The sequence below is a fragment of the Canis aureus genome, chromosome 8 (genome assembly GCF_053574225.1).
Source record: "Canis aureus isolate CA01 chromosome 8, VMU_Caureus_v.1.0, whole genome shotgun sequence".
In the NCBI taxonomy this organism is placed as follows: domain Eukaryota; kingdom Metazoa; phylum Chordata; class Mammalia; order Carnivora; family Canidae; genus Canis; species Canis aureus.
This window is the reverse complement of record NC_135618.1, coordinates 49756465-49780178: the sequence shown is the minus strand read 5'-3', so window position 1 is coordinate 49780178 and position 23714 is coordinate 49756465. Positions and strand designations below refer to the sequence as shown.

General features: G+C 49.3%; 1 protein-coding gene across 4 annotated transcripts in view; it reads left to right on the top strand.

The window, feature by feature from the left end:
* The first annotated feature begins 1341 nt into the window (after positions 1-1341).
* MYH11 (myosin heavy chain 11) overlaps positions 1342-23714 on the top strand; it is a 114907-nt gene continuing 92534 nt past the window's right edge. For all 4 annotated transcript variants that reach the window (XM_077906734.1, XM_077906733.1, XM_077906736.1 and 1 more), the window contains exons 1-2: positions 1342-1480; positions 18132-18493. In XM_077906734.1, the coding sequence (XP_077762860.1) occupies positions 18149-18493 (345 nt within the window). In that variant the 5' untranslated portion in view covers positions 1342-1480; positions 18132-18148. The remainder of the gene's footprint in view (positions 1481-18131; positions 18494-23714) is intronic.

Sequence of the window (23714 nt, the reverse complement as noted above, 5' to 3'; positions counted from 1 at the left end):
GGGCGGGGTCTCACCCACTTTCTCTTTGGACCCTGACAGCACCTTGCAAGTTGCATGAAGCACCCTCCCCAACACACGCACCCATTTTTCAGCGCAGACACTGAGGCTCAGAGCAGGGAGGTGGCTGGCCTGAGGCCAGGCCGTGGCCCGATGGCGCTTCCAGACCTGAAGTCACAGCAGCGGGGTTGCTTTTGTTTTGCTTTTGTTTGTTTGTTTGTTGCTAGTGGGTGGAAGTGGCGCAAACTGGAAAGAGTTAAAACTTCCCCTTCCCGGACAGTTCCCCGCCGTCGGGGGCTTCTGCCCGCACTTGGCAAAGTTCACAAAATCCCCTTTCTCTTCCCTTCCTGCAGCGCCGGGGCCCCCTCTCCAGCCCGTGGGAGGCGAATACAATGGGGACTGGGGCGGGGGCTCACAGTTCCGGCCCCCACAACCCCCACCCGGCCGTGGGGAGGAGGCGGGAAGAATCCGTGATCCCCCCCCAGACGCGGGGTGACTGTCCCCGGGCGGAGGCGGGGTGAGAGACACCTGCCCCAGGCTTCCGCGGGGAGCGCCACGCCCCCGCGCCCCCCATGCGCCTCTCTCCCCGCGCCCCCCCGCGCACCCGCAGCACCCTCCCCGCGCCCCCCCGCGCACCCGCAGCGCCCTCCCCGCGCCCCACATGCGCCTCTCTCCCTGCGCCCCCCCGCGCCCCTCCTTGAGCCTCTCTCCCTGCGCCCCCCCGCGCACCCGCAGCGCCCTCCCCGCGCCCCCCATGCGCCTCTCTCCCTGCGCCCCCCCGCGCACCCGCAGCGCCCTCCCCGCGCCCCCCCGCGCACCCGCAGCGCCCTCCCCGCGCCCCCCCGCGCACCCGCAGCGCCCTCCCCGCGCCCCACATGCGCCTCTCTCCCTGCGCCCCCCCGCGCACCCGCAGCGCCCTCCCCGCGCCCCCCCGCGCACCCGCAGCGCCCTCCCCGCGCCCCACATGCGCCTCTCTCCCTGCGCCCCCCCGCGCCCCCCATGCGCCTCTCTCCCCGCGCCCCCCCGCGCACCCGCAGCGCCCTCCCCGCGCCCCACATGCGCCTCTCTCCCTGCGCCCGCCGTGCCCCCCCGCGCCGCCCCATGCGCCTCTCCCCCCGCGGCCCCGCGCCCCCCGCGCGCCTCTCCCTGCGCCCCCCGTGCCCCCATGCACCTCTCTCCCCGCGTCCCCCCGCGCCCCCCAGGCTCCTCTCTCCCTGCGCACCACCCGCCGCAGGTGCGCCCCGGGACCCGCACAGACGCCGCGCTTCCCGGGCCCTGCAGGGGGCGCTGCGGAGGGAGGGCACGGAACCCTCCCCACCCCCTCCCCCGGGGCCGCCTCCCCTTTCCCACCCGCGGGCAGCTGGGTCTATAAAGCGAGGCGTCCCCGGCGACCCGGGAGATTTGGGCTCCCCTGCCTGGGAGGTGTGCCAGACCTGAGCTCTCCACCCAGTGTCTTCTCCGCTGTCCCCCCAGTTGGAGATCTGTAAGTAGGGTGGTCCTGGGGCGGGGTGGGGGGGCAATAGGGTAGGGGCTTTGAGGGTCCCATGGGGCACCCTACAGGGGCTGGAGCGGTGAGGGCTCTGCTTGTCAGCCTCTCAAGGACTGTGGTGAGGAAGTGGGGAGTCACAATTTTCATTTCTCTGCCCGGTCAGCCTCAATTTTCCCCAAACCAGCATCTCCCAAGGTTGCCAATGCTAAGGACCGCCTTGGGGGTACTTAAAAGACAGCAGTTCCGGGGGCCACCTCCCCATCCACTTGAATCCAGAAAACCTGCTTAAAAACCAACCAAACCAAAGAGGAGTCCCAGACAATTCTTATAAAGCAAATCCGGGAGATGTGATCCCTTAACATCTCAGAGGACCAGCTTCCACGGGCTTCTAATTTTTATTTTAGGCACAAAGTGCAACTGAACTCACTGAAAAGTCATTTCCAGTCACAGAGGCGGGCACAGTAACGTTCCAAGTGGATTTGGAAGCCCGGCTTAATTCTTTTGATAATGTGTTAAATCAGTTAAAAACACGTGGGCAGATACTCCGAAGAAAGAGGGGAGTTTTTCACCAGTTTAGAGGATGTGCTTGCGGATGTCCCCGGAGAGGTAGGACTGGTTGAGACACAGTATATTCATACAGCCCAGTGTTCATGCAGACCACCCCCCACCCCCCTCCAAAGTTAAAAAAAAAAAAAATCTTAACCCAGTTGACCCCCACCCAGACGGATGCTCGAGCCTCAATTTGCATCCACGACCTGCAGGTGTATTAGGGAAGGTGGCGCCGGACTGTGGGCAGCGCGGCTGGTACAAATGTTGCTCTCACCTGCCCTGGAAGGTGGGCAACGTGTGAGAAAGAGCGTGGCTGGTGCCGTTTTCACCCCGCATGGAGAGCGGGGGGGGGGGGGGGGCGGATTTTGCTGCTTCTGGAAAAGCACCGTTCAAAGCCATGCTGATCAAGAAGTTAGAGAAGAGAAATTACTTAGAAACCCAGGCCAGAGAGTGTGGAGCGTTAAGAGCTGATGGGTTAAATTGCAGCGTGGCCCGGGGTTGGCCAGGGGAGGGCAGGCCGACTGTTGGTGAGGCTCCTTGCACACTTGGGTTCTGTTTGGTCTTCTCCATTGGTTTCGTTTTCTTGAAGATGCTCGGCTCAAAGGCAGTGGCTGGCAGTGTTCAAAATACAGGACGTGGTCTCTCTGGAGGGAACTCTTCCCTCTGCGTTTTGCCACCGAGACAGCCAACACCGACGGGATACGTAGGTGCCAGGCACGGTAGCTGTGTTTGATGCAATTTAGTAGGGAGCTCAGTGAATCGCCGCAACCACCTTTCAAAGGAGGCATCGTGATGCCTGTTGAGTAAAAAGGCAGCCTAGGCTCAGAGAGGTTCTAGAACTTCCCTAGCATCACCCAGCTGGCAAGTCGTGAAACCCATCCCTGGGTCTGTCTGATGCCAAGGCTGTAGCCCTGACCCTATTGTCTTTACCATGCACAAATATTCTTTTTGGAACCAGGCTTGGGGGCGGGGGGCAGTGCACAAAATGCTTCCAGGAAGGCAAATATTTATCATCTTCTCTTTGAGGCAAACAACCAAATGACCTTTTTTGAGTTTAAAATAAAATGCATTGTTTGTCCCCTGTGGTGGGCGGTCGGGGCTGCCATCGGGACAGTCCGCCACATGAGCTGGCCGGGCCTTCCACAAGAAGCTTCTGGGCTTCGCCTTGTACCCACCATGATTTTCTATTTTCCTGTCTGACATAGACGTGTTATTCCGTACAAGGTATTTGTTATGGGTTTGTTATCATTACTTTTCTGTCCAGGGGCTGAGATTGAGGCAAACATGCCCATGTATGGTAGCGTTTTCCACGAAGCCATCCCCGGCTCGCTTGCAAATTAGCGTCCTATTGCAGCCTTGCTGGTCGTGACTCTGGAGATTTCTCTGCCCTGGTTCTTGCCGATGGGGAACAAGTGAAGGAGCCCCAATGAGAAGACCTTTGGGAGGGAAGAGGGCTGACTTTTTCTTGCTCCTCTCTTATGTGGAGGCTTTATTTATTTATTTATTTTTAAAATTTTGACCACTCAGGTTTATTAAGCTACCACTTTCCAAGGTGGGGAATAAAGAACAGGACTTCTGGTTCTGGAAGAAGGTGATTATCTTTGTGAGACCCTCTTGCACCGATGGTCAGTGACCCCAAGGCTTCACTAGGGCTGTGAGGGATGCCGTCCAGTCCTTTGATGAGCTTCTTTAATACTCTACAGTCCTGTCCCTTGATTCGTGAGCAGGTCCCCACTGTCTCCCTGTTGCACGTCCGCCCCTGGCATTGTCTCCTCTGCGCTGCCCCTTCCCGGAGCTCGGCCCCACAGAAGGGTCGCTCAAACCAGCTCATCAGAATCTTGCCTCTTCATCAACTGCCAATTACCTGAGTCCCTTACCCAGCATTGGGGGCTCATTACTGACTGAATCAGTTGGCCAACTTAGGACCCCTAATCTTCAAGAAGGGAAGAGGAACCATTCTGGAGGCTGTGATGTCCAGTGTCAAGGTTCTTGGTGAGGACACTCTTCCAGATTGGAAGGAGGGTGTCTTCTCGTTGTCTGCTCACATGGTCTCTCCTGGAAGTTTTATCTTTTTTTAAGGGGGTGGAGTGTCTCTTCTTTCTGCAGGACCCCAAACCCAAGCAGGTGGATTTTCTGTGGTAGGCACAACCGTGTGATTCTAAAATCAGATAGGCATCGGATTTTCCTGGAAAACCAAGTCCAGTGTTAAATCCACCGGGATCCTAGAATGTCATGAGCAAACCTAGAAATCATCTGCACTGGACTTTGCAAACCTCAGCTTTTCCATCCGAAAAATGGGGTGGGGAAGAGCTAATGTTTGTTGAACTCTTTTGCCAGTCAACATGCTAAGCTCTTTACTGGCATCGTTTTACCAACTTTACAGCAACCCTTTGGAGCAGATATTATTACTGTTTTACTAGTGTGCTCTGAATAACTGGCTCAAGATAGCTTGACTGGCCAAGGAGGAGGAATGGATTCTGCAGATCTAGCTCTTTCGAACTCTACAGCCCACGGTATTGCCCTGTTGGGAGGATTAAGTGGGATAATGCATATGAAGGGTTTAACACAGCACCTGGCCCCTGGCAAACTTCAGTGGACAGTTTTTTATAATGTACGTGACCAGAGACTTTGAGGATTTTGCTCAATGTGGCACGGCCGGTACTTGGCAGAACCAGAAAGCCTATTGTGCGGCCTCTCTGTAAAGGAGAAACTTGGCCCTAATTTCCCTTTTCTGTAATATCTTCACAAACCCGACTCCTATTTGCCCTGAAGATGGTTGCTAGAATTTTCTTTGATGTTAACATGGCCACACTTCCTCCCTGTGCCAGGAACACCACAGATTCCAGCTACACTGGCCTGTTTGTGATTCATGTAGGGTCGCGATGGCATCCTTTAAGAGCTCACCCGTGAACAGAAGACCTGTCTGGCTTTTACAGTGGCTCTTTTGCTCCCTGGGCTCTCCGGCCTCCACCCCTGACCTTGAAAGAATTTAACCATGGCCACACATTGGAGGAAAGGCTGAGTTTGGAGAAAGCCAAGCAGGACTTTGAAGGAAATTTTATAAGGATCAGATGAAGGAGGAAGGAGCTAGCGGTGCTGTTTCTGCCGTGGGGAGTCCCGTAGCTTGGACTTGAATCGGTTATTCAGAGGCTTGGAAGGAACAGCCCTCATCAGAAGTCCCCAAGAAAGGGCCACAGGACTCCCCCTTGCTCATTAACGCAGGCTTGACCTTGCAAGGTCATGATACCCATTCCTTCCTTACCCTGGAGCAGCAAAGCGTGCAGCCAATGATACAGAATCCCAAAAGGAGCCAGTTGGGGTCATGATCACCCCTAGGCCAAATGTCCTTCTTCCTGACTCCGTCTCCCCATCCCCTCCTCATTCTTTCTCATCCCTGGAAGTAATCATGGGTAGTATAGTCTCATGTATCTTTCCAAAACTTTCCTACATTGAATTTCCTTTTTTTTTTTTCTTACACAAATATTGGCATTCTGGAAATTAGGGTGGTTTTTTTCCTCCCCTCTTAATCATAGATCTTCAACATCTTTCTAAATCAGCATGTTTTGGCATTTTAAAAAATCAGCTGCATAATACCCTATTATTTGAAAGTACAGCTTCTTATGAAACAGCCTCTTATGGAAACATACCAGCTGCTCCCCATCGTTTATAAAGAGTACTTTGGGGACCATCCTTATATCTATTTTTGTCTGATTACATGAGTTTATTTGTCAGATAAATTCCCAGCAATGCAATGGCTAAGTCAGAGGCCATCCACATTTATTTTTATTTATTTATTATTATTATTATTTTTTTTTTTGAGAGAGAGAGAGAGAGATTGAGAGGGGCGGACGGAAGAGAGGGGGAGAGCAGGGGAGGGGAGGAGGAAGAGGGAGAAAAAGAATCTTGGGCAGGCTCCATGCCCAGCTCAGAGCCCAACACAGGGCTCGATCTCACAACCCTGAGATTGTGTCCTGAGCTGAAATAATGAGTCAGATGCTTAACTGACTGAGCCACTCAGGGGCCCCAGAATGCACATTTTAAGTAGATATGGGGCAGCCCGGGTGGCTCAGCAGTTTAGTGCCTGAGCCTTCAGCTCAGGGCCTGATCCTGGAGACCTGGGATCGAGTCCCACGTCAGGCTCCCTGCATGGAGCCTGCTTCTCCCTCTGCCTGTGTCTCTGCCTCTCTCTCTCTCTGTGTGTGTTCTCATGAATAAATAAATAAAATCTTTAAAAAAAATAGATAGATATGAGAAATACCTGTTGCATTTGAGACTATACATTTACCATAAGCTCTCTCATGCCAGAGTTGTAAGCTACAAAATACAATGGGGCTTTTAGGGCCAGAAATGACCAGTTCTCTCTAACCCAAAAGTGTTTTCTTTTTTTTTTTTTTTTTTTAAAGATTTTATTTATTTATTCATGAGAGAGAGAGAGAAGCAGGCTCCATGCAGGGAGCTCGATGTGGGACTCGATCCCAGGACTCCAGCACGCCCTGGGCTGAAGGCAGATGCTCAACCACTGAGCCACCCAGGTGTCTGTCAAAAGTGTTTTCCATAGGAGCGACACTGTCTCTTGCTAACAACCAAGTTCTCTTGGTAGGGGAGAAAAATCATCTCTCTATGAACTAAAAAAACTTCCTTCCAGAGTGCCTTTAAACAATATTTAAATGAGTTAGGCAGGGAGCCTGGGTGGCTCAGTGGTTGAGCCCCAGGATCGAGTCCCGTGTCGGGCTCCCTGCAAGGGGCCTGCTTCTCCTTCTGCCTATGTCTCTGCCTCTCTCTCTGTGTCTCTCATGACTAATTAATATCTTAAAAATAATAATAATAAATGAGTTAGGCAGATGTACTAAAGCAACACTGAAGTGGCCATTTCGCTGCCCACCTTCTACCTGTCAAGTGAGGTCGGGACCACATTTTCGGGAGGTGGGGTGTGTGACTGATGGATGTGCAGTGAGGGGGCCAGGCCGTGCAGCTGGGAAGAGCGTTTCTACTCATGTCAGGCAGATCTGGTTTTAAATCCGGGCTCCAACTGTTTTACACAGGAAGGCTTTTAATGTAGGTGACTTTCTGGGATCCCTATAATCTTAAAGGAATGATAGATTATGCTCACCTTGTGGAACACTTAGGACACCTAGTGCGCTCGTGTATTTAATGAATGGCCTGGCCTGTTACCCCGTGAATAGAAGGGGCCCGGTAATTATGGTGCTATTATTAGTCATAGAGTCCAGTTACCTCGTGGGGACAGCTTGGGGCCGGGAGAACTGGTGCATCCAGGGAGCCTGGTCCCTCTCCTGCTTCCCTCTACACATCTGGCTCCTCCCACACCTAGGCCAGGCCTTGACCTAGTTTCTGTGATGCAGAGGGCCTTCTAGCAGGTGGACTGTGTTCTAGATCAGGCTCAGAGGGCGTTTGTTTTGTCTGCATGGCACTTAAAAACGTGCAGTGATTTAATTTGAGGGGTGGCTCTCTCTCGTACCTAAATTCAGACTTCTGGGTCTGTTGAACACCTGGTAATGCAGGGCCCGCCCTCTCACTGGGTGACCCACCATCTCTAGGCAGGGTGAGAGGGTGCTGGCCAGCCACCTCTAGCCTGCGTCACTCTACGTTCCTCACCTGACCCTGGGGACACTTAGGTTTGTGTCTCTGGCCTAAGCTCTTGAGCTGGCAGCTTGGCAATGAAATCTTCAGGGAAGCTGTCAAGCAGGAGTGATGATGTGCAAATCCTACTCCATTTGGGCCCTGGAGTATTTTATGCACTTTTCATTAGTGCAGAAGCAGAAAGGGCAAAATCTTTTACCCCTGCATTCCTCGAGGGGGAGTAAAGCTGATGTGAAAACACATGAGAGCAGCTCAACAGTTTCGATTGGTCCAGTTTCAACCCTTTAATACAGAGTCACTGATGCCCTGAAATGTTAGCGCAAAATGTCCCCTGGAGTGAAAAAACGCGAGGCTCAGAGAGGCAGAGCGACTTGCCCAGAGTCACCCAGCAAATTCGTAGCAGAACTGGGACTTGTAACCCCTGTGGTCTCACGGAGGCTAAGGAAGAGCTCATTTGTGCTCAAAGGACGAAACAGTGTGGTGTTGGCGAGGCAGTCGGGACAGTGGACACGGCGGACACACTCGGCTGCGCCCAATGTTGGTGACACGGAGAGCAGCTGAGTCCTTTGTTTCCATCAAACTGTTTGAGAGCAGCCCTTGCTCAATAAACTGTCCTTAGTGGAGCAATAACCCTGCAAGTGCCCTTCCAGCCCCTGGAGCCGATGCAGGACAGCGGGGGAGGGGATGGCGGAGGAGGAGGAGGCCTTGAAAGGAGGGTGGGGACCCCCCCATCTCCCTGGGGTCTGGCCCTCCAGGCGTCTGTCTCTTGTCTGATCTGCTGTCTTCACCTGTGTGACCTTCTGCTGTTGGCCTTCCAAGGGGGTGTGGACGAGGTAGCGGGTGTCCTCGGCTTTAATGGTTTTCCTAAGAGAGCCCTTGCTTTTTCTCTAAAGCAGTGGTTCTCACTAGGGACACTTTTGCCCCCCAAGGGGCATCTGGCAACGTCCAGAGTTGTCACAACCAGCAGGAAGGGTGGCTCCTTGGAGGGGAGTAGTTGGGACCCCGGGGTCCTACACATCCTGCGATGTGCAAGTCAGCCCTGTCCCCAACCAGAGAATCAGCCCCAAGTGTCCGGAGTGCCCAGGCTGGAAGCCCCTGCTTGGAGCGAAGGACCACGGCAGGGGCAGGGCGCCAGGTTTTGTTTCCAGGCGGCGCGCAGGGAATCCCTCACTGGCTCGCGCTCCCCCATCGCTGTGGCAAATTTTTTTTTTCTTTTTGCCAGCTGCCTTTTTTTAAAGATTTTATTTATTTATGGCATTTTTTTTTCTTTTTGCCAGCTGCCTTTTTTTTTTTTAAGACTTTATTTATTTACGGCAATTTTTTTTCTTTTTGCCAGCTGCCTTTTTTTTTAAGATTTTATTTATTTATGGCAATTTTTTTTCTTTTTGCCAGCTGCCTTTTTTTAAAAGATTTTATTTATTTAAGGCATTTTTTTTTCTTTTTGCCAGCTGCCTTTTTTTTTTTTAAAGATTTTATTTATTTATTGACAAGAGACACACACACAGAGAGAGAGAGGCAGAGACCCAGGCAGAGGGAGAAGCAGGCTCCCTGCAGGGAGCCAGATGTGGGACTTGATCCCAGGTCTCCAGGATCACACCCTGGGCTGAAGGTGGAGCCAAACCGCTGAGCCACCGGGCTGCCCTGCCAGCTGCTATTTATTTGTCCCCGCACCTCCCCTGATGCCCGATCTGAGGCATCTTGCTAGCTGCCAGCCCCCCAAATGGTGAAGACTCAAGGTTCTGCGTGCCTGGCCGGAGCACGTTCTTGCAATGATGACAGCAATTTATCTGGAGCCTCCAGCACTGATCTGGGGTGATTCTCAGGCTGGCCTCTAGTTCCCACGGTCCTCGAGTGCTCCCTGCTTGTTTCAAAGAAGGCGAACAAAGCAGAAAAGGTCACCTTGGAAATAGCCCTTTGTTCAGATTCCACCAGAGCTCGCTGTGCCATGATGGGCAAGTGGCTTAACCTCTCTGTGCCTGTCTCCTCATCCGCAAATCAGAGTTAATGGGGCACCTTGGTGTTTATGAGGGGGTTAAATGAGATAATAGCTGGTACCCAGTAAAGATTTAGCAGCTCTGATCACTAATATTAGTGGTAGTAATTTGGTAGGCTCACTGAATTTCCTCAAGGGCACATCTGTCGGATTCCATCAGGGTTTGGTGGGAAAAGAGGTCTGTGGCCAAATGTTTTGAGGAGCCTCGGGCGTAAAATCGCTTTTGGGATTCAGACCTTGCCAAGGTCTTGGATGTCCTGATTCTGTCCTGATTCTTGCTCTGTCTCTCCACGACAGAGGTAGGGGCTGGGAGCCTGGGGGAATGGGAACGAGGGGGAAGTTGTGCTTTTCAAGTGGATTCAACCGCAGAATCTTTTTTTATTTTTTGAAGAGTATCCTGACCTCCCTGAATCCCACCCAACCTCCACCCCTAATTTCAAGGGATTAGGGTTCCAAGGAGCACAGTCTGGGAAATGCCGTTCCAGAGTGAAGCCAGGCTCCTCTTTGCTTTGACTAAAGCAGATTTCGCACTTGGTAACTGTCAGAAGCATCAAAGCCGTGAGAAGCAAGCCAGCTTCTCTCGCTCCTTTTTTGGACAGAGACCGACTCTTTGCACTTGATCTAGTTTGTGTTTCTGAATCCTAGATTAGACACGGTTCCCGGCGGTGGGGATCCTGTATCCTTTTATTTTTCTGGGTTTTGTTTGTTTGTTTGTATTTTTATTTTTTCTGTTTTTCTGACTTTTTAGGCAGCTGACCAACATCACAATTCGAGAGAGCCCACTTGGTTGTGTCACTGCTCAGAACAAATCAAATACATCCCCGGCCCTCTTGAGTATATCTGGCTCCTATTGTATTGTATTGTATTGTATTGTGTTTATTTTATTTTAAAGATTTTATTTATTTATTCATGAGAGACACACAGAGACACAGGCAGAGGGAGAAGCAGGCTCCATGCAGGGAGCCCGATGCGGGACTCGATCCCGGGCCTCCAGGATCACACCCCAGGCTGAAGGTGGCACTAAACCACTGAGCCAACAAGGGATCCCCTCTGGCTCCTATTTTAAACACTTTTCCTTGCACAACTAATTTAAGTGTCCTTAACCAATTAACCTGGCTCTGCTGTGTGACCTCAGGCAGATTCCTTCACCTCTCTGAGCCTCTGTTTCCATATCTGTAAGGTGGAGCTGCCTGTAACACCCCGCTGCCTGTAACACCCCGCTGTGCTGTCTTTGCTAGATGATCCTGCTTGTGAGCGATTCAGCCCAGGGCTTGTATGGGGTCTGTGAGTGTTAACTGTCACTCTTTGTATTCAGAAAACTTGGCCCTGGGGATGATGTACAAGCCGAATGGGAGATGGTGGATATTGACATTGCTTACACATAGATGAGAATTGTACTCATTTTATGTAGGAATATTTTTCCTTTTAAGGAAAAATATCAAACTTGCGGAAGTCAGCAGAACAGCGTAACCCACCTGCAGGCACCCCAGCCCTCAACCCCAGGCTTGTCAGTTCAGCTACAACGATTCCCTCTGTCTCTGAAAGGAAAGGGCTCTAAATACTTTTTTAAAAAAGATTTTATTGTTTATTTAAAAGAGAGAACATGAGCGAAGAGAGAGAAGCAAACTCCCCTCTGAGCAGGGAGAGCCATGTGGGGCTCGATCCCAGGACCCTGAGATCATGATCCAAGCCGAAAGCAGGTGCTTAACCCACTGAGCCACCCAGACGCCCTTCTAAATACTTTTTAAAAGTTTATTCACTTAAGTCATCTCTACACCTAACATGCGACTCAAACAACCCCAAGATCAAGAGCCCCATGTTCCTCCCAGGCACCCCAGGAAAGGATCCTAAATAGAGGAAGTCATAGTACCTTTGTCACCCCCCCAAAATTGAACAAATTCCCTAATATAAAGGCTATCGAGTTGATGTTTGAATTTTCTGGAGTGGCTCTTACGTTTTTGGAGGGGTTGTCAAAATTTTGGGTTTTTTCTCACAATTGCATGTCACTTAAAGCTTTCCATGCAAGGGGTGGCTTTTTAAAAATGCAAAACGTGGGATGCCTGGGTGGCTCAGTGGTTGAGCATCTGCCTTCAGCCCAGGGCGTGATCCTGGAGACCCAGGATTGAGTCCCACATCAGGCTCCCTCCGTGGAGCCTGCTTCTCCTTCTGCCTGTGTTTCTGCCTCTCTCTGTGTCTCTCATAAATAAATAAATAAAATCTTTAAAAAAAAATAAAAATGCAAAACGTGCCCTTCTCTCTGATTTGCCCTCGTACGTGTGCCCTGCGGGGAGAAGGGGCTTCATTCCCTCCCTTCCCCCCTCTGTGTTTGTCTTTTATTGTCCTTGCTGGACCTTTTCATTGTGGAAGTGTTCCAATGCATGCACAAGTAGGGAGAATGTTAGGACACACTCCCTGGCACCTGCCACTCCACTTTGACCATGATCAAGCTGGAGACGCGTCTTTGTTGGCCTTCAGCTCCTATTTTTCCTCTGTCTCCAAGCTCCTTTGAGTTTATAGGTTCCTCTCCTTTCTTCTGTACTTTGCTAATGAAGTAGAGTCATTTGTCCTATGCCTGCCCACCTGTGGACTTTGTTGCATTCCCCCCACCAGGCCTCCATGACTGTATTGAGCATGATCCCTGTGCCTGGCATTTGTGGACACTAGACCCAAAGGCTTTGTCCGCTTTGGCCCCTGACTCCCTCCCTTTTGCCTTTCTGGAAGAATATTTCCTTGATGCTAGTGGCGCTCTGGATGGCATCCCATCTGGAGGTACGTGTATCTGATCGACAACTTATTGTGATAATAAGGTTAATTTAGCACATTTAGGTGATGCCATCCTCATGCACCGATGATAAAGCTCTGCATCTGCTTTTCATCTAACACCGTGGGTCTGACCGCTTGGACTCAGACCCGCATCCTCAGCATCACCCAGGGGAACTTGTTAAACGTGCAGATCCTGGGGCTCCTCCCAGCCCTGCTGATTCAGAAGCTCTGGGGGGAGGGCCCAGCCGTCTGGGATTTCACAAGCCCCCAGGGGAGGCTGGTGCACGGAGACGTGTGCAGCCTCTGGTCTGATGATTTTAGCAGCTACAGATGGTCATCGTCAGGGCCCGTTATTTTATTAGGAGTTCCCAAATTGCTACATTTCTAGTTTTGTCGTTTCTTCTACATTTGTTAAGTGACATTGTTCCAAGTAGCGGGAGTGTTCTCTAACAACAGTTAAAAATGAGGTTGCAGGAGGGATGCTCCTGGGGTAACGTCCCATGAAAAACCTGCAAGAGTTTAAAAATGCAGGAAATGTGATTTTTTTTCAAAGATTTTATTTATTCACGAGACACACACACACACACAGAGAGAGAGAGAGAGAGAGAGAGGCAGAGAGAGAAGCAGGCTCCATGCAGGGAGCCTGATGTGGGCCTCGATCCGGGGTCTCTAGGATCACACCCTGGGCTGAAGGCAGGTGCTAAACCACTGAGCCACCCAGGGATCTCCAGGAAATGTGATTGTTAAACTTAAGTTTGTATGCACTTCTTATTTCACTTCTTGGAGTGACGAAGTAATTACTCAGATTTAGGGAATAAGTTGCTCATTTCTCCACCTTCTTTTTTTTTAATTTTTATTTATTTATGATAGTCACAGAGAGAGAGAGAGAGAGAGAGAGAGAGGCGCAGAGACACAGGCAGAGGAAGAAGCAGGCTCCATGCACCGGGAGCCCGACGTGGGATTCGATCCCGGGTCTACCAGGATCGCGCCCTGGGCCAAAGGCAGGCGCCAAACCGCTGCGCCACCCAGGGATCCCTCTCCACCTTCTTAAAAATGAACTATTACAGGGGTGCCTGGATGGCTCAGTTGGTTAAGTGACTAATTCTTTTTCTTTAAGATTTTATTTATTGATTCATGACAAACGGAGAGAGAGGCAGAGACACAGGCAGAGGGAGAAGCAGGTTCCCTGTGGGGAGCCCAGTGCAGGACATGATCCCAGGACCCTGGGATCACACCCTGAGCCGAAGGCAGATGCTCAACCCCTGAGCCACCCAGGTGCCCCAGTGGCCAACTCTTGATGTCTACTCAGGTGGTGATCTCGGGGTGGTGATCTCGGGGTGGTGAGATTGAGCCCTGCATGGAGCTCTGAGCTCAGCAAGGAGTTGGAGGCTGCTTGAGACTCTCCCTCTCCCTCTGCCCCTCCCTCTGCTTGTGTGCTCTCTCTCTCTCTCTGAAATAAATAAATAACTCTTAAAAACAAAAATGAGCTACTAGATCAGGACTTTTAGAAGAATTAACCACCCCCTCTGAGCATATCAGTTTCTGGTTTTTCTTACTGTTATTTTCACCCCGGAAAGAGAAAAGTGGCCGCATCTGCATCTCAGGAGTTGGCTGCCCTTTCATGGGATATGGGGGTACTCCATCTCCATGGGATTTGGGGTCCCCGCGTGGGTGTCATCTTGGTGAATTCAGAGGAGTTGTGAATTCTCTGCTGAAGTAGGGGTGGCAGCCACACAGTATGTCCTGGTGGCCACCCCTCCTAACTCACCCTGCGCCTTAGTTCCTGGGGGGTGGAGGGCACAGAGTGCAACCCACAGCAGTGGGTTGGGGAGGAAAGATGGGGAAGGTGGGAGGAGCCAGCTGACAGCACGTGTTATAGGGCAAGGGTATGATATGGTCGGGAATGGGCCACCAGACAGACTGATAAAGAGCCTGGTGTCTCAGCACCCTCCTTGCGGACACACACCTAGACAGTAGGAAGAAGACTGTCTCAGATGGGCTCCTCCTGTTGAGGGGACGTTGAATGACTTGAAATTTTACATAAAGACTTCTCTTTCTGAAAATTATTTAGTGACCTAGAGGAACAATTTGTATCAGGAAGACAGAATCAATATTTCACTTCCCCTCCCCTCCTCATTACCAGTTTTCAAAATAATGTTTTTTTAAAACTTTTATTTATTTACTTGAGAGACACAGAGAGGCAGAGACACAGGCAGAGGGAGAAACAGGCTCCTTGCAGGGAGCCCGATGTGGGACTCGATCTCGGGACTCCAGGATCACGCCCTGGACTGAAGGCGGGCGTTCAACCACTGAGCCACCCAGGCGTCCCCAAAATAATGTCTTGATTGCCTGTCTTACATGGATGACCTTTGAAATTTATGTTAATCGTCATGCTTCGTGGATTTAAACATACTTTGCTTTCCATCCCTATAGTTATTTTTCTTACTGATGTTCAAATTCTCCTACATTGGACCAGAGAACCATAGTTTAATATTTTATAGTGTCATAGAGTTTTTTTTTTAAGTAATCTCTACACCCAACTCAAACCCTGAAATCAAGAGTCACATGCTCCACTGATTGAGCCAGGCAGGCGCCCCAGTCTTTTAGAGTTTTAAAAATGTATATACATATGTACCAAATCACAAGACAGATTCTCTTACAAATATTTCAATAAGCCTTATTGAGATATAATCTATATTCAGGAAAACTCACTATTTTTTTAAATTCACTGGCTTTTAAGTGTCTAGCCCAGTGAGTTTTGATGAGTGTATACAGTTGTGTAACCACCATAATCAGAATATAGAACATTTTCATCCCCCTGAAAGTTCCTTTGTGCCTCTTGGCAGTCAGTTCCTCTCCCTGCCTCTGGCAGCTGACTATGCTTTGCTTCCTCCCATGATGGTTTTGCCCCTTCTAGATTTGTGTATCAGTGAGGTAATAGAGCCTTTTGGGTCTGGCTTCTTTGGCTTTGCCTAATGCTTTTGAGATCTGTTTTTTCTTCCTGAGGATGCTATTTAGGTATAATTTTAATTTAGAAATACATCATACACATCTTTGTATGATCAATGGTCACATCTTGTATGATTCCCTTCGTATGAAATGTCTACAAAAGACAAATATATAGAGAGAGTAGATTAGTTGGTGCCAGCAGTTGGGGATGGAGTGATGGCAGCCTGGCACAAGGGAACCCTTTTTGGGGTGATGGGAACGTTCCAAATTTTATTGTAGTGATAGGTGCACAACTCTGAAAATTTGCTAAAAGTCATTGAATTGTACATTTGCAAATGAGAGAATTTTATGGCATGTAAATGACCCTTTAATAAATATATTAAAAGAAAAGGAATTTTGGCATAAGAGGAAGTCCACACTGCATTTTCAGGGGAATTACCCGTGATGCATGGATGTCCCAGTTAAGAAGACATCACTGGGGGCACCTGGGTGGCTCAGTGGGTTAAGCATCTGCCTTCAGCTCAGGTCCTGATCCTGGGGTCCTGGGATTGAGCCCTGCATCATTAGGCTCCCTGCTCCCTCTGCCCCTCCCCCTACTTGTGCTTTCTCTCTCAAATGACAGAAAGAAAGAAAGAAAGAAAGAAAGAAAGAAAGAAAGAAAGAAAGAGAGAAAGAAAGAAAGAAAGAAAGAAAGAAAAATGCAATTTCAGATCAAAGAGTTTGTATAGATTTTAAGGTTTTTCCATCCAGAAGTGTGGTGTGTGCAGAGGCCCAGACCCTACAACCCTTGACAACACTGGATATTACCAGTAACTTTCACCTCAGCCAAGCTGATTGGGGAAAATCAACAGCTCCTTTCTTTAATTCATTTACTAGTGAGGCTGAGCATCATTTTCCTCATGCGTATGGGTTTTTTGAAGGTCTTTGGGGAAAAAAATATATTTTTTTGTTGATCGTAAATTTAAAATTACAAAACTACAAATGTGATAAAAAGAGATCATCAAAAGTATATCCATGTTCACAGTAGCATTTTTCACAATAGTTGAAACATGGATGCAACTCAGGTGCCCATCAACAAAAGAAGGGATAAGCACAATGTGTTATACATTTACGATGGAATAATCTTCTATTATAAAAGAAATTGGGAAAAAATGATAGAAAGTTAAAAATCCCTCTGGGGTGCCTGGGTGGCTCGGTTAAGCATCTGGCTCTTGATTTTGGCTGGGGTCATCATCTTTGGGTCATGAGATGGAGCCCCGTGTCAGGCTCTGCGTTAACAGGGAGTCTGCTTGAAATTCTCTTTCCCTGTCTCCCTCTGCCCCCACTCATGCTCTCTCTTTTTTTCTCTTAAAAAAAAAAAAAAGTAGGTAAAAATCCCCTCCTAAGTATACTCAAAAGTGGGTATTTCTCCACATTTTTTTTGCCCATATTATTCTATATATTTTAAAATAAAAGTGGGATATTATACCTACTGTTTCCATTCTCCCTTTTATTTTTTAAAAAGCCTTGTTGACCTATAATTCACAAGCTATACACTCATCTAAATGGTACGATTCGGGGCAGCCCGGGTGGCTCAGGGGCAGCCTGGGTGGCTCAGCGGTTTAGCGCCGCCTTCAGCCCAGGCCCTGATCCTGGAGACCTGGGATCCAGTCCCACGTCGGGCTTCCTGCATGGAGCCCGCTTCTCCCTCTGCCTGTCTCTCTCTCTCTGTCTCTCTCTGTCTCTCTCTGTCTCTCTCTCTCTCTCATGAATAAATAAATAGAATCTTTAAAAAAATTTAAATAAATAAATAAATAAATGGTATGATTCAATGGCCTTTAGCATTTTCACAAAGCTGTGTATCCACAGCTATAATAAATTCTAAAATATTTCCATTTCCCCCCAAAAGAAGCCCTATACCCATGAGCTGTCACTCTCCCAGCCCCTGACAACCACTAATCTACTTCAATCTTTATGGATCTGCATGTTTTGGATATTTTATATAAATGGGATCATACAGAGTGTGGCCCTTTGTGACCGGATTCTTTCACTTGATGTAATTTTGTTGAGATTCCTCTGTGTTGCAGCGTGTATCAATCAGTACTTTCTTCCTTTTCTCAGGCTGAATAATATTTCAGCCTATAAATAGACCATACCAACCCCTGAATAGTATTTTGTTGTATGAAAATATCTTGGGACACCTGGGTGGCTCGGCGGTTGGGCATCTGCCTTGGGCTAAGGTCATGATCCCGGGTCCTGGGATCAAGTCCTACATCGGGCTCCCTGCAGGGAACCTGCTTCTCCCTCTGCCTGTGTCTCTGCCTCTCTCTCTGTGTCTCTCTTTTTTTTTTAATTTATGATAGTCACAGAGAGAGAGAGAGAGAGGCAGAGACACAGGCAGAGGGAGAAGCAGGCTCCATGCACCGGGAGCCCGATGTGGGATTCGATCCCAGGTCTCCAGGATCGCGCCCTGGGCCAAAGGCAGGCGCCAAACCGCTGTGCCACCCAGGGATCCCTCTCTCTGTGTCTCTAATGAATAAATAAATCAACCTTAAAAGAAGAAAAAGAAAATATTGTGGTTGATGTGTCCAGCGCCATGATGATGGACTATAGGCAATGATGAAGATGTTCTTCTGAGGGGCTCTGGGTTGTTTCCATTCTTTGACCATATAAACAATACTGTAGGGCACATCTTCATACTTTGTGGAATGTCTCTGCAGACTGTGTTCCTAGGCATGCGAGGTGACAGATTCCTCTGTCTTTAGGGCTCAATTCTGGCCGGAGTCTGATGCTGTCCTTTCCTTCATTCCACAGGGGACCAACCAGGCACCATGGCACAGAAAGGCCAGCTCAGTGATGATGAGAAGTTTCTCTTTGTGGACAAAAACTTCGTCAACAGCCCAGTCGCCCAGGCTGACTGGGCTGCCAAGAAGCTGGTTTGGGTCCCTTCAGAAAAGCAAGGCTTCGAGGCAGCCAGCATCAAGGAGGAGAAAGGGGATGAGGTGATTGTCGAGTTGGTGGAGAATGGCAAGAAGGTCACGGTTGGCAAAGATGACATCCAGAAGATGAACCCACCCAAGTTCTCCAAGGTGGAGGATATGGCGGAGCTGACGTGCCTTAATGAAGCCTCTGTGCTACACAATCTGAGGGAGAGATACTTCTCGGGACTCATCTACGTGAGTATCTGGGGACAGCCAGTCACTTCTTCCCGGGCCTCCCGCACCTCTAAGGGAGGAAGAGCTTTAGAGAGATGTGTTTGGGGTACAGGTTGGGAGGAGGAGAGTTTGACCCGAGGGAGGCCGCATGGAGAGCTAGAATTCATTCAGACTTGGGTTCACACCTGTCCTGCCCCACCGAGTTCGGTGACCTCGAACAAATTCTCTCACTTACTGAAGCTTCAGTTTTCCTACTGGTGAAGTGGGAATAACCACCCTCCCCATATAAAGGAGGCGCAAAGATGCTATGTGGTCGCCAATGCGGAGGCCAGGGTGCGTGGCCAATGCTCAACAGGTTTCACTGAAATACTTCCTGTTCTTCCTTCATCTTGGAGATGAGGGGGAGCTCATAACCTCTTGGGAAGGCTGGAGCATCTGGGCAGCCAGGTGGGAGGAGACCTGGAGGCCTTCCCCATCACAAGTGGGAATTCCTAGATTGGAGCCGGGGCTCCTTGGGGTCAACGGTGTAGATCAGAGCAGCCAAGAGCTGCGTTGTCCACTAGGGTAGCCACTGGGCACGTGTGGCTAACTAAATTTAGATGCAAGTCAATTAGAAATCAGAATTCATTTCTTCAGTTGCACTGGCCAATGTCAAGTGCTCAAGAGCCACTAGAGGCTAGCAGCTGCTGTATTGGGTAGCACGGGATGGAACACTGTCATCCCCACAGGAAGTTCTGATGGGGGACGATGTGACACGGGGGGTGCACCTGTTCCTTGTGGGTTTGGACCAACTCCCCAGAGCAAGAAGGACATAGGTGGCCCCCCGGTGTCAAGTTGCTGGGAGCAGGGGTGTCCTTCCATTTAGCTTTTGTCTGTGTGCTTCTCACAAAGGGCACACTGATCCCTTGGGCGAATTACCTGGTTTCTCGGAAATTTCATTTCCCTCTCTGTGACATGAGCACAAGATTAGTACCGACCTCGTGAGTGGGTTAGTTGGCACGGGTCTGGGGACACTGCCAGCTCTCAGAATGCTAGGTGTTCCTACTGGCTATGTCACTGTTATGGTCCCTTTTCCTGGACCCTGTGCAAACTTGTGAGAACATTCCCTTCCATCATTACGTCCTCTGGCCCTGCCCTTGTCACGTAGCTGCGTGAAATTTACCCTTTAAAAAAAAATCCTTGTCCTCCAGAAAAAGGATCTGTGGATTTTCTTTTTTTCCTAGTTAGGAAAAGAAGTCACATTTACTACAGGAGAGTTGGTAAATTCAGAGAAGCACAGCAAAAACACAAAAACTCAGTCCTCCCCCAGAGGCAGCTGATGAAATGGTGCATTCGTGAGCTCTTTGCTCGTGTGAACGGTACATGTTTACATATACACAAGCCTGCACACATAGGCTGGCGGCTCACTTTTTTTCCGTGTATGAGTCAATGCTGAGCATCCCCACATTTCTGCTATTACCCCCCAAATACTACCATCTGAGGGGCTATGTAATCTGTCCTGCGGATGTGCCATAACTGGCTATCCATTCTTCATATGGATAGCTCAGAGTGGCTAACAGTGGCTTTTATTTTTTTGTAAGAACCCAGAGGGAACAGAGGAGCGACCTGTAATTATCAAATCCCTCCTCTAACCCCTGTTGTGTGCCTTGACCCCTTTAATCAATACAACATCCATGGAACAAGCGTATGTGTCCCATTTAACAGGTGAGCAAGCTGATCTCAGCATGCTGAAGCCTATCCTAAACTTCCCTAACTAAGCAGCCAAGGTCCCCTTTATCCGAGCCACTCCTTGTATGGAAATACTATGGACTTGGAGCTGTTGGTACAGGGTGGGCATTTCCAAGGCCAGCCTGCCAGGAGCTGGGGGGTAGGTGGGGGGGGGCGGGGGGGTGAGGGCTGTGAGAGGTGGAACGGAGCTCTTCTAGGCCTCCCATCTAAGATATGTTCTCTCCCTCGGCGAGGTCAAGGACAGGCCCGTGTATAAATCTCACCTGCTGTCCTCTGACGTAGCATTTGATCCCAAAATAGAAATCAGAAAAAAAAAAATAATAAAGGGCTTATGAAGGTCCCAAGACCCAAAATATCTAATCTGACAGCAGATTAAAAAAAATGAATCAAAGCGCTAAATTCCTGCTATGCTTCTCTGGACAGATTAGATGAAAAGCCTCTCAGCCTTGTGACCAGGTGCCTCCTCCTATCTCCTTTCTTTATGGTCAGGTTAGTCACTTAAATAGAACCGTTGTCCTTGATGGAGGAAATAAAGAGGGAGGTGCGGGAGGGAAAGCATACACATGACAGCAGGAGGTGTGGCCCTTGGGAGCCGGTGGGTGGCAGGTGATGCTGAGGCAGCCAGGGAGCCTGACTTGGCCCAGCTAATGAAGAGAACATTCCCCTCTGTTCTGCAAAGTGCACCTCAAATGAAGACCCTTGTCTTCTTGGTTCTAGAAGAGTCTTCTTGTCTTCTTGGTTCTAGAAGAGTCTGTGGAAGCCATGGGGTCTTGTGTCTGACCCCTGAGATGCAGGCTCTTACCTTACTTGTTCATGGTACACACATGACACAAGCATGTGAGCCCTCGTCCGCACTCACCTGCCCTTCTGGACGCTGGATGCTCTCTGCCAGGAGCTCAGTAGGACCGCTCAGCCATTGGCTCTGTCCTTTCTGTTGAGGGACAGGCAAGGGTTTCAGGCAGAGGAAGCTCAATAAAGTGTGTGCCTTGCCTGTGGTGGGTACTGTCCCGAGTCCTTCCCAACCCGTTTTGTCCTTTTACACCACTGGGGAGAGCGGTGCAGACCTCCCACCCTGCCCTTGACCTGTTCGAGGCCGAGAGCTGCCGTGACTTGCCTGGGAAGGAACCCGGTTCAGACTCTGCCCTGCTTTTTTAGTCTCATTGTTGCAGATAAATTGGGGCTTAGAGGGGCGCCTGGGTGGCTCAGAGGCTAAGCATCTGTCTTCAGCTCAGGTCGTGATCCCAGTGTCCTGGGATCGAGTCCAGCATCAGGCTCCCTGCTCTGCTTGTGCCCCCACCCCATGAATAAATAAATAAAATCTTAAAAAAAACAAACAAACAACTAGGCCTTAGAAAACTTGTATAACGTGATGAGAAACAGCTGGATCTTGAACCCAGGAAGGCTGGCTCTGGGACCAGTGCTTTGAACCACTACTCATTTAATCCTGCCAGTGAGGCTATTACCCCATTTCAGAGACCAGGGCTCTGAGCTCAGCTGCTCTTGGTCCTATTTCTGGAAGTGAGCAGAGCTGGGATCCAGGCAAGGCTTTCTGCCTCCGGGGCTGGAGTGATTGACTACCTGTGGATGGTAAAGGGTGTGAGGGTAGCTGAAAGCTTGAGCAGGAGGGGATGGGTGTGGGCTAGGGCAGGTGGGGATGATGCCATGGGTGCCATTAGCTTGGAGCTGGACAACCGTTAAGTGCACAGAAGGAAGAAGTCCAACTTTTTAATTATGATTTCTTGGGCAGCTACTAGGTTGCAAGTTGTTGGTGCAGAGTGAGTGATTTTTTTAAAATAATTGAGCTAATTTGGTATATCTCCTTTCCCTATCCACCTTACCCCCCCCCCCCAAAAAAAAAAAAGAAAAGAAAGAAAATCTCAGTTTCTGGCATTGCTTGAAAAAGCAGAGGATCTGATACCCCTGGGCCCAGGTTGCTAGGTGACTGCCATGTTAGGTGGGGTGTGGGCACTGTTTTTCCATAGGCCTCACTGCTCCCTGCTGTCTTCCAGGGAGAGTCCCCTTCCCGGGGCTGAGTTTTTTCATTGTTGATCACTACACCTACTTTTTCTTCATACCTGGTTAAGTGCACTCATCTCCAAGCTGCTTGATCTCTGTAAACAGGGGGACTTCCTACCCCTATGCCAATGGCTTGGGGTTGGGAACATGATCCAGAGCAAATGTAGATGGACTTCCCTATCCATTGGGTTTCCAAGCCCAAATTCCCCACCCAAGAACCCCAAAGGATATTTTCCTGGTTCTGATTGCACTATTCTGGGAAGACCAGGAGGTAAGGGGAGGCCTTCCTTCCAAAATCGAGCAGGTGACAATGTTTTCATCTTAGACACTTGGCCCAATGACTTGAAGGAGTATCTGCCCGGGGATGCTGAGAGCAGGCTGTGAGCAGAGGCCTCCTGAGTCCTCGAGGGTCCTGGAGGATGGAAATAAGATCTACAAGTGTACCAGGTCTCAGAAGGTAGAAAGAAAACACAGCTGGAAGCTTCCCATTATTGAGCTCCATGAGCTCAGTGTCTAGACCTCTTGAATTGTTATTGCTTCAAAGAAGCTTTCCACTAACACAAGGCTATCCATGCACAGACCACAAGAGAATATTTAAAAATAAGAAGCATGTATCTTGTCTTGTGGCTTTTTCTTGTGTTTGTTGTTAACTATCTAGTCAGATTGAAAATGTTGTTTTGAATGGGTAATACATGCAAATATTAAATAGTATGTCAGGATACTCCAATTTTTTCCTTTTATCCCTATTCTTTTTTTTTTTTTAATTTATTCATGAGAGACGCCGAGAGAGAGGCAGAGACACAGGCAGAGGGAGAAGCAGGTTCCCTGCAGGGAGCCTGATGTGGGACTCGATCCCAGGACTCTGGGATCACACCCTGAGTCAAAAGCAGACACTCAACCACTGAGCCACCCAGGCATCCCTCATCCCCATTCCATTCCCTTCCATAGAGAAACTGTGAGGACCTTTCTTACATAGGCTTCCAGAAATATTTCATGGTGGCTGATATTTCACAGGCAAATATATGTATATTTATTTGTATTCATATAAATGTACTCTTTTTAATGGTAGCATGCCATAATTTTTAAGCTGGTCCCCCACTGATGGATATTTAGGTTGTTTATAGTCTTTCTTTCCCTTAAATATCAAAGCTGCAGTAAATTGCATTCTTCCTGGACTGTCTTTCCGAAAGATGTCCTGAACGCCATGACGTTGCACTATAACCTGGTAAAGAATGTACATCTCCCCATCATTTTTTAAAAAAGATTTTATTTTATTTTATTTTATTCTTATCCCGAAGTTACGGATCCGGCTTATGGACTTCCCTTCCCTACATTGTTCCAACAATTAATCTACAATGTTCCAACTGATTTTATTTATCCAAAAGAGAGACGGAGGGAGAGAAAGAGAACACAAGCAGGGAGATGATCAGAGGGAGAAGCAGACTCCCCCCTACTGAGGGTAGAGCCCGACGTGGGGCTCGATCCCAGGACCCTGAGA